The sequence below is a fragment of the Pristiophorus japonicus genome, chromosome 15 (assembly GCF_044704955.1).
Source record: "Pristiophorus japonicus isolate sPriJap1 chromosome 15, sPriJap1.hap1, whole genome shotgun sequence".
Classification (NCBI taxonomy): domain Eukaryota; kingdom Metazoa; phylum Chordata; class Chondrichthyes; family Pristiophoridae; genus Pristiophorus; species Pristiophorus japonicus.
Genome location: NC_091991.1, coordinates 157,150,242 through 157,164,325, shown reverse-complemented (window position 1 = coordinate 157,164,325; position 14,084 = coordinate 157,150,242). Strand labels below are relative to the sequence as shown.

The 14,084-nt window shown below is 39.7% G+C and overlaps 1 protein-coding gene across 3 annotated transcripts in view; it reads left to right on the top strand.

Moving 5' to 3' along the window:
* Positions 1 to 14,084, top strand: part of LOC139281161 (E3 ubiquitin-protein ligase MGRN1-like) — a 164,233-nt gene that overhangs the window by 95,585 nt on the left and 54,564 nt on the right. For all 3 annotated transcript variants that reach the window (XM_070901173.1, XM_070901172.1, XM_070901174.1), the window contains exons 6-7: positions 425 to 491; positions 7,334 to 7,377. In XM_070901173.1, the coding sequence (XP_070757274.1) occupies positions 425 to 491; positions 7,334 to 7,377 (111 nt within the window). The remainder of the gene's footprint in view (positions 1 to 424; positions 492 to 7,333; positions 7,378 to 14,084) is intronic.

Below are 14,084 nucleotides of genomic sequence, written 5' to 3'. Positions count from 1 at the left end.
TATTGTATAAAGGCAATAAGTTTATGAATTACGTCTAAACTCCTGTGGCATCGCTTATAGTTTGAGGAAATTTCAGCTGGTTGAGTTGAATTTCTCGTACCATCTCTGTAGCAAACATGAACAGATAGTAGTGTTACAGCATTATCTATTGATTTCAATAGAGTCGGGATGTTACAGTATTACCCATTTATTTCAATGTTGTAAGTGTCACAATCTGACAAACTTAAAAAAACAATTTTGATATACTAAATCGTTTTCATATTGTAGTGTACCTGGGGTATTTATCTCAGAAATATGCACAATGTAAAAAGGGCATTGTTTTTTTTGACATTCTAAATTTTGCATTACTTCTAAAGTCTTTTTTTTGAAATTTAATAACGATTTTTATCTTTGTTATTGACTGGTCTTTCCTTTTATCTTTTAGTTAAACTTTGATCTAGAGAAAGGAGTTTTTCCTTTAGTCATTCGAGCTATGGTAGATGAAGTGGATGGTAAGTAGTATTGTTTGATACACTGGAATCTTACATTTTTAGATGGCGGAAACACAGACTTAAAAAAAACACAAAGAGAAATGAAAGGGTGTAATTTAAACGACTTCATTTTTAAATGCATAACTTGAAGAAAATTGGGATGGTGTGTGGTAGATTGGTGTACTGTATTGTGCTGGAGTTTTGCACTGTGGGTTTTGGCCTGCACTGGGGAGTTCCTTATGCCAACCTAGCTGTTTGGATTTGAAGGATTTTTTAAGCATTTGCTGCCCTCATCGCTTATCGCTGGTTTAAATACAATTAGCCCGCCAAAAGCATTGGATGGAGTATCGTCTTTTAGAGACATTGAGAGAGAACGGGAACAGGAAATATCTGAGGCCGGGATTGACAACAACTTATCTATATAGTGCCTTTAACATAGTAAAACGTCCCAAGGCACTTCACAGGAGTGTAATAAGAGTGGCGGTAAACCAGTTCCACCCACCCCTTTCCCCAACGACTATCTGTCCCACCTGTGACAGAGACTGTGGTTCTCGTATTGGACTGTACAGCCACCTAAGAACTTATGTTAAGAGTGGAAGCAAGTCTTCCTTGATTCCGAGGAACTGCCTATGATAAGACAAAACGAATACATTTGACACCCAGCCACATAAGAAGAAATTACGGCAGATGACCAAAAGCTTGGTCAAACAGGTAGGTTTTAAGGAGCGTCTTAAAGGAGGAAAGAGATGCGGAGAGGTTTAGGGAGGGAGTTCCAGAGCTTAGGGCCCAGGCCACCCACCAATGGTTGAGCAGTTATAATCAGGGATGCTCAAGAGGGCAGAATTTGAGGAGATATCTCCCCAGGGGTGGGGGGGGGGGGGGCTGTAGAAGATTACAGAGAAAGGGAGGGGGAGAGCCGATGGAGGGATTTGTAAACGAGGATGAGAATTTTAAAATCGAGCCGTTGCTTAACTGGGAGCCAATGTAGGTCAGCGAGCACAAGGGCGATAGGTGAACGGGACTTGGTACGAGTTCAGACTCGAGCTGCCGAGTTTTAGATGACCTCAAGTTTACATAGGGTAGAATGTGGGAGGCCAGCCAGGAGTGCGTGGCTGTCATCACAGATGCTGCCATCTTTGCCAGCATGTCTCGGGTTAATAAGGGAATTATTGGCACGAAGACCATCCTCGCTAACGGAGGATTGAGAACACACACACACACACACACACACACACACACACACACACACTCGCAGCCAGGCACCACTCTGCCATATTTAAGCTGTGCCCACAGTTCACCAATGAGGAGAACACATTTCACCAGTTTGTTTACCAAAGAATGTGCTTCCCTTCATGGAAGGTGAGATCTCTCCAAAGTGAGTGCGCACTTCCCTGTGTTTGACAACGTCCATCCAGAACTTATCACTTTGCTCATCCAACATCGGGGGAAATGCCTCCTCCTACATCTAACGGGTGATGATTGAACTCTACAACTCCATGACTATCAAATTTAATTTAATAAAATCTGCTGAGACATAAAAAAAAAAACAGCACAGACACAAAATGATCCATGGAGGTGGGAAAATCTTAATGCATTGCCCAAAATAAGCAGCGCCTTTACAGTTGACTTCAGTGGAAACGGCAAACAGTTAGTGCCATTTGCCTGATATAGGTGGCTGTCTTCATGAGCGTGGCTGATGCAAGTGATGGATATAAATGCAGGTATTTTCCTTTGCTTCCTTTGAGCACAATGCAAATCTGGGTCCAACAATAGAAATACATTTTTCGGATTAATCCATAAGTGTTTGAGGTTGTGTAAATTTAATCCAACTGTGAAGCTGAAGAGTTGCATTATCAGACAGTTGAAACTGCTATGAAATTCGCTGGTGTTAAATTGTGACATATGTTACAGAATTGACAGCAAATTAAAATTCAGCAAAATGCTATTTGCATTTTGTGCAGTGGCTATGATTGTGACCAAAGTTGAGCTACACCCTGCAGCAAATTACAAAATTGTGTTTTTTTTTTCTTTTAGAACTTTATACTAAGAAATTATACTGAACTAGAAAAATAGAATCTGTCTTTTCTTACAAGACCACCAGCTGAGAATGAGATCATACTATCTGTGAGACACAAGACCAGATTGTTTGAGTCATATTCATGCATTAGAGGGTGATACAATATGAGTGGACTTGATTGAATACAAGTCATTCAAAATAAATCTTGCCATATATAGAATACTATGGTCAGCTGGATTGCTGAACAGGCATGTTCTGATTGAGTGCAGCTGCTTTGTTATGTGAGGCTTTATAAGTGCAAGAGCAGTAGCAGGACTTCAGCTGCTTTTCCACTGGCTTCTTCCCTCCCCTCCTTTCCTTACTGTGGTGCAGGTCCACAGATGCCAGGAGCCCAAATGGTTAGTCTTCATAAGTGAGCTTGATAGTGAATGTTGACAGATTATTCAACCATGGGTGGGGCAACATTCCAGCTATACATGGTCCTCCCTTTACACATGTTTCCCACATTACAACAGTGACTAGTCTCTAAAAGTACTTTATTGGCTGTAAAGCACTTTGAGATGTGAAAGGTGCTATATAAATCCAAGTCTTTCTTTCTCTTGCTTGACAATCATGTACATGTACTTCCAGCAGCTGTTCCTGCATAGGGACACGGCATTGGAAACTTTTACCCCACCTTGCTAATCCAAGGTCACTGAGTTCAATTGTAGCCTCAGTGGTGCTGCCCCAATAGAGATCAGCTAATTCAGTACAGACCAGGAATTGAGTCTGAGACCTTGCTGGTCTTTGTGGCTCTGCTACCTATGGGCTTATCCATTCGAGCCACTGGGAACCTTGGAATCATACATGTGATTTAAAACCATGTAATTCTCCCTGAATGATCATGAATCATTCATTCCTATTTCAGTACAAACTTCAGTATCAGCTAATTTAAAGTTTTATTGTGTGGGTGACCTTCAGCTAAATTAAACATGTGCGAGTGCACTGCATTTATTGGCAGTAACACCTCAAGGTGAAGTAGAGAAATGCAGACAACAACAAAAGTAAATCAGTTAAACTTGCTACTCTCAATTATCAACTCAGAGGATGCAAGTCCATATGCGATTTTGATTCAGGCCAGATACACCGAGCAGAGTAAATATTCCATTCTAATGTTTGTTCATTCAAAAAGATCTGTAGTTAGATTAAGTTGATGGAATTGACTCAAATATAAGCTATGGGTTTTCATAGCCCCTCCAGTTGAATGCTTGAATTTGTAATACAGATTGAGGGTGAGGAAGTTGTGTCAGAAACAAGCGTACTAGCTTAAACAAAGGGGACTACAGTGGGATGAGGGCAGAATTGGCTAAAGTAGACTGGGAACACAGACTAAACGGTGGCACAATTGAGGAACAGTGGAGGCCTTTTAAGGAGTTCTTTCATAGTGCGCAACAAAAATATATTCCAGTGAAAAAGAAGAGCGGTAAGAGAAGGGATAACCAGCCGTGGATAACCAAGGAAATAAAGGAGAGTATCAAATCAAAGACCAATGCGTATAAGGTGGCCAAGGTTAGTGGGAAACTAGAGGATTGGGAAAATTTTAAACAACAGCAAAGAATGACTAAAAAAGCAATAAAGAAAGGAAAGATAGATTACGAAGGCAAACTTGCGCAAAACATAAAAACAGATAGTAAAAGCTTTTACAAATATATAAAATGGAAAAGAGTGACTAAAGTAAATGTTGGTCCCTTAGAAGATGAGAAGGGGGATTTAATAATGGGAAATGTGGAAATGGCTGAGACCGTAAACAATTATTTTGCTTCGGTCTTCGGAAGACACAAAAACCATGCCAAAAATTGCTGGTCACAGGAATGTGGGAAGGGAGGACCTTGAGACAATCACTAGGGCAGGGTAGTGCTGGACAGGCTAATGGGACTCAAGATAGACAAGTCCCCTGGTCCTGATGAAATGCATCCCAGGGTATTAAAAGAGATGGCGGAAGTTATAGCAGATGCATTCGTTATAATCTACCAAAATTCTCTGGACTCTGGTGAGGTACCAGCGGATTGGAAAGCAGCTAATGTAACGCCTCTGTTTTTAAAAAAAAAAAAAGGGGGCAGACAAAAGGCAGGTAACTATAGGCCGGTTAGTTTAACATCTGTAGTGGGGAAAATGCTTGAAACTATCATTAAGGAAGAAATAGCGGGACATCTAGATAGGAATAGTGTAATCAAGCAGACACAGCATGGATTCATGAAGGGGAAATCATGTTTAACTAATTTACTGGAATTCTTTGAGGATATAACGAGCATGGTGGATAGAGGTATACCGATAGATGTGGTGTATTTAGATTTCCAAAAGGCATTCGATAAGGTGTCACACAAAAGGTTACTGCAGAAGATAAAGGTACGCGGAGTCAGAGGACATGTATTAACATGGATAGAGAATTGGCTGGCGAACAGAAAGCAGAGAGTCGGGATAAATGGGTCCTTTTCAGGTTGGAAATCGGTGGTTAGTGGTGTGCCACAGGGATCGGTGCTGGGATCACAACTGTTTACAATATACATAGATGACCTGGAAGAGGGGACAGAGTGTAGTGCAACAAAATTTGCAGATGACACTAAGATTAGTGGGAAAGCGGGTTGTGTAGAGGACACAGAGAGGCTGCAGAGATTTGGATAGGTTAAGCGAATGGGCTTAAGGTTTGGCAGATGGAATACAATGTCGGAAAGTGTGAGGTCATCCACCTTGGGGGATAAAAAACAGTAAAAGGGAATATTATTTGAATGGGGAGAAATTACAACATGCTGAGGTGCAGAGGGACCTGGGGGTCCTTGTGCATGAAACTCTTGTGCATGAAACTCTTTGAGTCTACCTGCAAAAACATAAAACATTAAATCGTGCCACCCGACCTGGGTGACACACCAGACATTTACAAGGCCCTTTTTTTGGGGGGTTTTTTTTTTTTTTTTTTGTTTTTTCTTTTTTTTTTTTTGGCACTAAAATCACAATTTTTCCCCAGTGCCCCCTATAAAAGGGAAGGGGACACTAAAAACACCGGCAATTAAAACAAATTAAACTTTAAAACGTAAAAATCCCAAAAAGTTAGTTTGCAGGTGCAGCAGGTAATCAGGAAGGCGAATAGAATGTTGGCCTTCATTGCGAGAGGGATGGAGTACAAAAGCAGGGAGGTCCTGCTGCAACTGTATAGGGTATTGGTAAGGCCGCACCTGGAGTACTGCGTGCAGTTTTGGTCACCTTACTTCAGGAAGGATATACTGGCTTTGGAGGGGGTACAGAGACGATTCACTAGGCTGATTCCGGAGATGAGGGGGTTACCTTATGATGATAGATTGAGTAGACTGGGTCTTTACCCGTTGGAGTTCAGAAGGATGAGGGGTGATCTTATAGAAACATTTACAATCATGAAAGGGATAGACAAGATAGAGGCAGAGAAGTTGTTTCCACTGGTAGGGGAGACTAGAACTAGGGGGCACTGCCTCAAAATACGGGGGAGCCAATTTAAAACCGAGTTGAGAAGGAATTTCTTCTCCCAGAGGGTTGTGAATCTGTGGAATTCTCTGCCCAAGGAAGCAGTTGAGGCTAGCTCATTGAATGAATTCAAGTCACAGATCGATAGATTTTTAACCAATAAGGGAATTAAGGGTTACGGGGAGAGGGCGAGTAAGTGGACCTGAGTCCACGGCCAGATCAGCCATAATCTTATTGAATGGCGGAGCAGGCTCGAGGGGCTAGATGGCCTACTCCTGTTCCTAATTCTTATGTTCTTATGTTAAAGGCAATATTCATGAATGATTTTAATGAACAATATCCTGGCGGAAATGTAAAAATTCCAAGGTGACTTAACAAGAAGTTCTGGGAAGCTGGTGTTGAATGCTGTTAACACACTTTCATTGGTATAAAAATGTTTTAAGTAGTAGTACTGCTGCTCATTTATAATTATGAGGAAAATGGATCCCAGAATTGTATAAATATATTTTTCTATAAAGTGTCATAAATGTAGCTGCTATTGCCTTATCTATTTCTTTTCTTCCTGACACTGGTATCCTTTTAATATCAAATAAACAGCCAAAAAATATTTCAAATTTTCTGTACCACTGTGTATTGTAAATATTAGTGTCTTCACTGTATATATAGATGAGAGTAAATTCCAAAGCGCTTCAATTTTAAACTGTTTTGTGAAATAACTTTGGATTGGCTCCTCCAATGATTCGTCTAGTTAAGGCAACAAACCGCTGAGCTAAACAATCAGCAGGGCCCAAGGTTCTATGCCTGTCGGCGCTGATCTCAGCCAGAGTAGCGGTAAGGGTCCTTCGGTGCGTTTCCATCCAGTGGCCCCTGCTGGAAGTATGGGTGTGGATTTTGGATGAGGACAGTATCAGGCTTGGCTATGCTACACACTCTGATTAAATAGTGTGCAGAAGCTTATGGCCTAAGCTCATGCATTAAGGATAAATACTTGTGCAAGTCAATGGATGGTGATTCCAGTGCCTTCAGGAAAGGAGACGAGAGGAGAAAACTGGCAAAGAGATTTAAAAAAAAAACAGCATAATTTGGCAGGGAGAGGGGATTAAAGTATAAGAATGAATCCAAGCATCATCGATTAAATTACAGTATAACCTTCTCAAATATATTATATTCTATATGCTTTTCACTGGTCAGGGTGACTTTCGATTTAGATTGTGATTGGATTGTCTTCACCAGTGAAACATAAACTTATATTTAATTCTTTCTGAAGTGTGGATTCACATTTCTTAAAAAAAATAAACTGCCTTTTTGAAACTTTAAAAATTGCTACTTGTATTACTATTTAATATAATGAATTTGATTTGAATTTCTGTTACAGAATACTCAGGGCATGCCCATATTCTTTTGGCTGCAATGGAAAAAGTAAGTAACAGTAACTTTGTATCCGACATTGACTTCTGTCAGTCTGAATGTAGTGTAACCCTAATAATTTCATCTAGTGACTAAGGGACTGACTAAGTTTTCAGATGGATTCAAGTTTCATTTATTCTGGGAAATTGAACCTGAAGCTTATGGTATTGCTTAGGTTATTGCCTAAGCATTATCTGCAAACAAATGTTTCCACCCTGAAGGAAAGGGGATCATTATTAACTGTAGCTTTCAGTATCATTCATTATTTAATTTTAAATGTGCAATTACTATGTACAGGAGAAGCTTCACGTTTGTTACAGTACTATATTAAGGATCAAAACAGTTGAATGATCTTGCATTTTGCGAAAAATACTGAATATATTTTATAATAATGAAGCCAATTATATCAATTTAAATAAAATGAGCTCCTGAAACTTGGTTATCCAATATCAATCTAAATGTTATAATTTAGAAGTACAATAGAATATATTATTCCATGGTGGCAATATTGGGAGACGAAACCGATCTTGATTAAAATTGCAGTGATTGTCAAATTGTTTATTTTGAAAAACAGATTCCACATTTATTTCATTTGTTAAAAGATTGCCTATGAGTTTCATAATTCTGTTAAAAGTAATGACAAAGCAGCACAGACTGCAGAAATTGTTGAAAAAGCTTAATGTCAGTAGGCTATAGAAATTGATGAATAAAACCGGTTATGAAAATGGTAAATTAATGAAGTGAAATTGGGCTACATAATTTTGAATAATTTGTTTTTAAGAGCTCTACAGCAAGACAGTCACAAATGCATATAACACATAGTAAAATAATGGTTACACTGGATCCCTGTGTGATGCAGAATTTACTCTTTTCAATCTGAAGTTGCAAAGTTCTGTTGTGTATGGTTTTGACTTATTTTATTACCTCAGAATGGCAGACTTGGGCTTAGGCCTTCAATATTTTGTTTAAATAATAAACCTCTGAACAATTTCAACAGAGTCTGCTACATAAAAAGCTTGAAAAAAATTCCATCCATAATAATTGTTTCCAGAAGAAATGTGATGTATTGTTTTTAATATGTATTTTCATTTCTGGACTTGAGGTATTGTGCACGTTTGAGGAATTTGCAGATCAGTGTTTTTGTAATGTTCAGCACAGAGTGATTGTAGACAGGCTCTTTATCAGCCTAATGGAGCTCGTTAAAATTTAATTGTGCACTCTGGTGTAAGTATTACAAAAACAAAGCAGGCAATGTTAGTTATAAAACTATGAACAAGTCTGAACTTGCTGCATTTATGCTATGCTAGCTGTTCACATACCCAGCATGCTTGAATTAATAGTAATTATTGAATCTTAAAAGTGAACTAATATTGCACTTACATTGCACATTCACCTACAGCACGCACCTCTGTCTCCCCATAAATGTTTTCACATGCAATACACATCTGGGTTTCAGTCCCAGTTTCCAAGACACAATTGAGCACATTATCTGTGAAAATAATTGAGGACAATTTTGCAACAATTGCCACCTGCAGTGCACATACCGTATATACTCGCGTATCCTACGATCTCACGTATCATGCGACCCCTAAATTTTCGTCCCCAAAACATGATTTTATCATATATCTCATGTATCATGCGAGTCACTTTTTTGAGATACCAGATGCCACTAGGCTAGGCTTTCAAACAAGTTTAACAAGTACCCAACACGTAACAAGTACCCTACCACATAACAACGATCGAATACAGACCTTAACAACCGAATCATGAAACATCGAGTGGATTCTGTTGTGAAAGCTGTTCGCGAATCGAACACCGATAGAGCAATCATTCCAGCTGGCTTGACTAGCGTCGTTCAGCCACTTGACGTATCCATTAATAAGCCATTTAAAGACAATATAAGAAAGAAATGGAATGACTGGATGATGGAAGGAGAGAAATCACTTACGAAGGGAGGGAATATGAAGGCTCCGGATTTGCCTCAACTGTGTTTGCGGGTAAAAGAAGCATAGGCTGAGATAGATGGAGATTTGATTGTTAAAGCCTCTAATAATGCAGCAAACTTCAAAGGGAGTTGTGGGTGGCGATCTCTAGACCACAGCAAAGATACAGTACAAGTGACAATAGAGGCTGCAATCCAGCCCAGGAGATACCTGCCGAGATTCAGCGTGGATACGGTCTGCTTAACAGCCTAATCTTGGCCAGCACTTCACACCCGCAAATTTTGTATCTCGCGTATCATGCGACCCCCCCAAATTTAGGTTACAATTTAGGTCTTCAAAAGTCGCATGATACGCGAGTATATACGGTATGTATTTGACATGCACCTGGATTCCAGTCCTATTTTTCAAGCTTGCTCACTATATGTATAAAAATACAGTTACAATATATCATTTTAGCTATAAGGTGGCAAAACTTTTTTTCGGAGATTGCAGTCATGCATCAATTTGGATGATAGAGGGTTTGATAAATAAAGAGTCACACTTTCTTTAAAATTATTTCTGCCTTTATAAATGAAGTTTGTCTGGAAACACACCAGACAGATAGCTGATTTCAGCAGAGTTGGTGCAGAAAATATTTCTGCTAGGCAGTATTTTGTTCAGAGCATAAATATTTCTGGAATTCGTTTTCGAATATTGCTGTTTCGTTTCAGTGTTGAAATGGGTTGATTCTGACAATAAATTCAAAGTTGAATACTTTGAAGGAAAAATTACGACGTATGACCTCAAATGAGGACTAACAATTTTGTCTTTGTTCATCACCTTTCTTTTGTTAAAATTACATTGAATTTTTACAATTTTAAATTAAGATCTAATAATTTTCTTCGGACAGTTGCACAATTTTGAATTTGAACCTCCAATGGGAATCTAACTGGGTTGATTTAAATTATTTTTCTCTTTCATGAATATTTGAAGACCACTTATTAAAGTGTTACAGAAGGAGGTTTTCCTGTGGTAACTAATTGTGGAAAATTTAAATTGTGAATTGTGAGAATTTTATTTACACAAAATTGTCCTCTGGATGTGGGCGATCTGGTAAGGCCATGTCATTCAGTAAATTTCTTTTCATCCCCCAAGCCGCCTTCTATCCTTGATTTTCAGCATGCTGAAGACTGACTATAGTGATCAAAATAAAACCGTTTGGGGGAAATAAATAATTTTGGATGGCAGAAATGCATTTCCCATTCAACGAGGTCCAGCTTTAAGTGAGAATGCTTTTGAACTGATTTCCAGTTTTTAAATGGAGTTTCCACAGAAGGTGATCAAATGCTGAAGGAATTAGCAGCATCTGTTAATACTCTGTATTGACTGTTTGATTCTCTGCAATCACTGTCAGTGCTGTTACAGAAAATGCAGACCAGGCTCTTCCCCCGTCTCCTGCCTCCTCCCAAAAAATGGGTAATGAAGTGAAAAATCAAATCCATGTTTACAATAATTACAATGTTATAAAGTTTGATTTTGAAAGATTGTTTTTTCTTTCATTAGGCACCTTTGAATATTTATTCTACAATATATATTGTGAAGTGGTGCAGTAATATTTTCATACTCAATTTCTCGTACATTTTTAATTCTAAATTCATAGCAGTTTGAATGATTAGTGCCAGCTTAGCTCTCTGCTAGCCCTCTCACCTCTGAATCATAAAGTCATGAATTCAAGCCCCATTGTAGAATTTGAGCAGATGATCTGAGTTGATGCTTCGGGGAAGTCCCTGGCATTGTTAGTGGTGCCATCTTTCAAATGAGATGCTAAACCGAAGCTCCAGCTACCTGTTCAGGTGGACACGAGTCTATGGTACTATTTGAAGAAAAGCAGGCGAGGTCTCCCAGTGTCTTGGGCAGCATTTATTCGTCAATCAATATCAAAAATGGATTAAAGTAATTTTGTCGTGACAAGGCACTATATAAATGCAAGTACATTTGTTCTTTATTAGACACTTTAACTGTGCTGGCTGAACAAAAATTACAATGATTGAAGTATAATTAATTTGAGTGTACCTAAATACTTCAAATGATTGACTGTTAAATTCACAGAACTGTTTTGGTTGATACACTTGCACTTTTTTGGAGAATTACTTTCATGTTTAAACTCTTCCCATTCCTCGACACTTAACCCAACTTACACACCAGTATTCAGCACTCGCCTGATTCGATTCCTATCTATCTAATCGTAGCCAGAGGATCACTTGTAAAGGCTTCTCTTCCTGCTTCCGCAATGTTATCTCTGAAGTCCCTCTCAAGGATCTATTCTTGGCCCTTCCTATTTCTCATCTACATGCTGCCCCTCGTCGTCATGATCCAAAAATACGTCAGATTCCACATGTATGCTGATGACACCTAACTCTACTCTCTCGACCCCTCCACTGCCCTTGATTTGTCACGCTTCTTGTCCTACTTTCAGTATTGAATGAGCAGGTATTTCCTCCCAATTAAATATTGGGAAGACCGAAGCCATTGTCTTCAATCCCCGCCATAAACTCCGTTCCCTAGCCACCGACTCCATCTATCTCCCTAGCCACAGTCTGAGGCTGAACCAGACTGCTTGCAACCATGTCATTCTATTTGACTCTGAGCTGAGCATCTGACCCCATATCCTCGCCATCACAAGACCATTTACTTCCACCTCCGTAACAAGGCCCATCTCTGCCCCTGCCTCAGTTCATCTACTGCTGAAATGCTCACCCATGTCTTTGTTACTTCTCTAACTCGACTGTTCTAATACTCTCTTGGCAAACCTTCCATCTTCCACACTCCATATACTTGAGCCTATCCAAATCTCTGCTGCTTATGATCTAACTCTCACCAGTCCTATTCACCCATCACCTGTGTTTGCTGACCTAGCATTGCTCTCGGACTGGCAATATCTCATGTAAAATTCTTATCCTTGTGTTCAAATTTCTCCATGCCCTCGCCTTTCTCTGTCTCTAACCTCCTCCAACCCAACATCCCTCCCTGATCTCTCTGCTCCTCCAATTTTGGCCTCTTGTGCATCCCTGATTTTTATCACTCCTCCAGTGGTGGCTGTGCCTTCAGTCGCCTCGGCCTTAAGCTCTGGAATTCCCTCCATAAACCTCTCCAGCTCTCTCTCCTTTTAAGATGCTCCTTAAAACCTACCATTTTGACCAAGCTTTTGTTCACCTATCCTGATATCTCCTTTTGTGGTTTGGTGTCAAATTTTGTTTGCTAACGCTCTTGTGAAGTGTCTTGCAATGTTTTACTACGTTAAAGGCACTATATAAATACAAGTTGTTATATTCAGGTTCACCGACAGTATACCAGCAGCTGCTTCTCTCTCTACTACTCATAGGTGGTCCCTCAAAACGAGGATGACTTGCTTCCAAAAAAAAAAGGACGAGTTCACAGGTGTTTCAATGAAGGACCCGAACTACATCCTGAAGGGTGGAAGACGCCTGTGCGTGGATTTTTTTAACGTGAGATGGCCGTTGCACACCAGCCACCACACAGGCTTGACAGAGCAAGGATTACCCAAGGCGACTGGAGACCTGCTCTGTTGCACGGACCTAGTGTGCGCACACATCGCAGTGTGGGCTGGCCCATGCTGCCCTGGGCCGTACTACTACTGTGGTGCTATTGTATATCATTTCTGAATGTCAGTCTTCAGTGGCACAGGCTCGATGGGCTGAAGGGCCTCCTTCTTTGCTGTAACCATTCTATGATACTATGATTAAATGACAGGAAGATCTACCAGAGTTAATGACAAAACTTGTAAATATATATCTCAATTTAGTTTATAGCAATGCTAAACAGGACTACAGTGTAAAATGTAAATATTTGTACTTCAAAGATTGCATGTACCATCTGGTTATACTTGGAACTTTAGCCTCCATATTAACCCTCTGGGATTCCTGTGTATACACCAGCCAACTTAAGAAGAGTATGAATTGTTTTTTTTAATCACTGGGCAGATTTGTGTCGAGTGTTACATGTTCTGAGTAAAGTAGCTGTCTCAGGCCGATTCTTTAAATAGATTTATTCTCAAACAAAGGTGTCGTGGGCGGTGACATTTTTCTACTGTGATAACCTACAGTTTGTTTAGTGATTAGTCAAAGGCAGGAAGCGTGTAGGTACTGAAAAAAGAAAGGTTACACTAACACAATGCAGAACCCAAAAGAGCACACCGTAATAGCTAAAAGTAGAATGAGAACTTAAATACAACAGCTGTCGACTGCCGCCAAATCAACACGATCTGTGGTGAAATACTGTGCAGTGCAATGATTAAAAGATAAAACAATTCAAGCATTAAAGTAAGTGGTTAAAGAAGAATCATGGCAGGATGAAAATTTGTGGCTGTGATTCGCTATAAAATTAGTTTGGCATTTGGAGTAAAGTCTGGCCAGTTTCCCACAGGAAACTCGTGGGTATCTCCTGGCGATTAGCTCAAGAGCAACATTACAGCAACCTATGTTACAACAATGACTACAGCTCAGAAGTAACTCATTGGCTGTGAAGCCCTTTGGGACACCCATCTTACATGAAAGGCACTATCAATGAAAGTTCTTGCACTATCTGCCATACACACTCGGTCGGCCTGAGCATTTGTGGTGGGTGGGTGGGTGAGACGAAAGATTTGTGACATACTCCTTTTGAGATTTGCATCTTTATGGCATGTGATTTTCTTATTTCACATTATATAATCTGTCTTCAAGTTGTCTCTTGAAAAAATTCTATTAAAAATTCCAGGAGAGGTTCATAAAAAGTTAT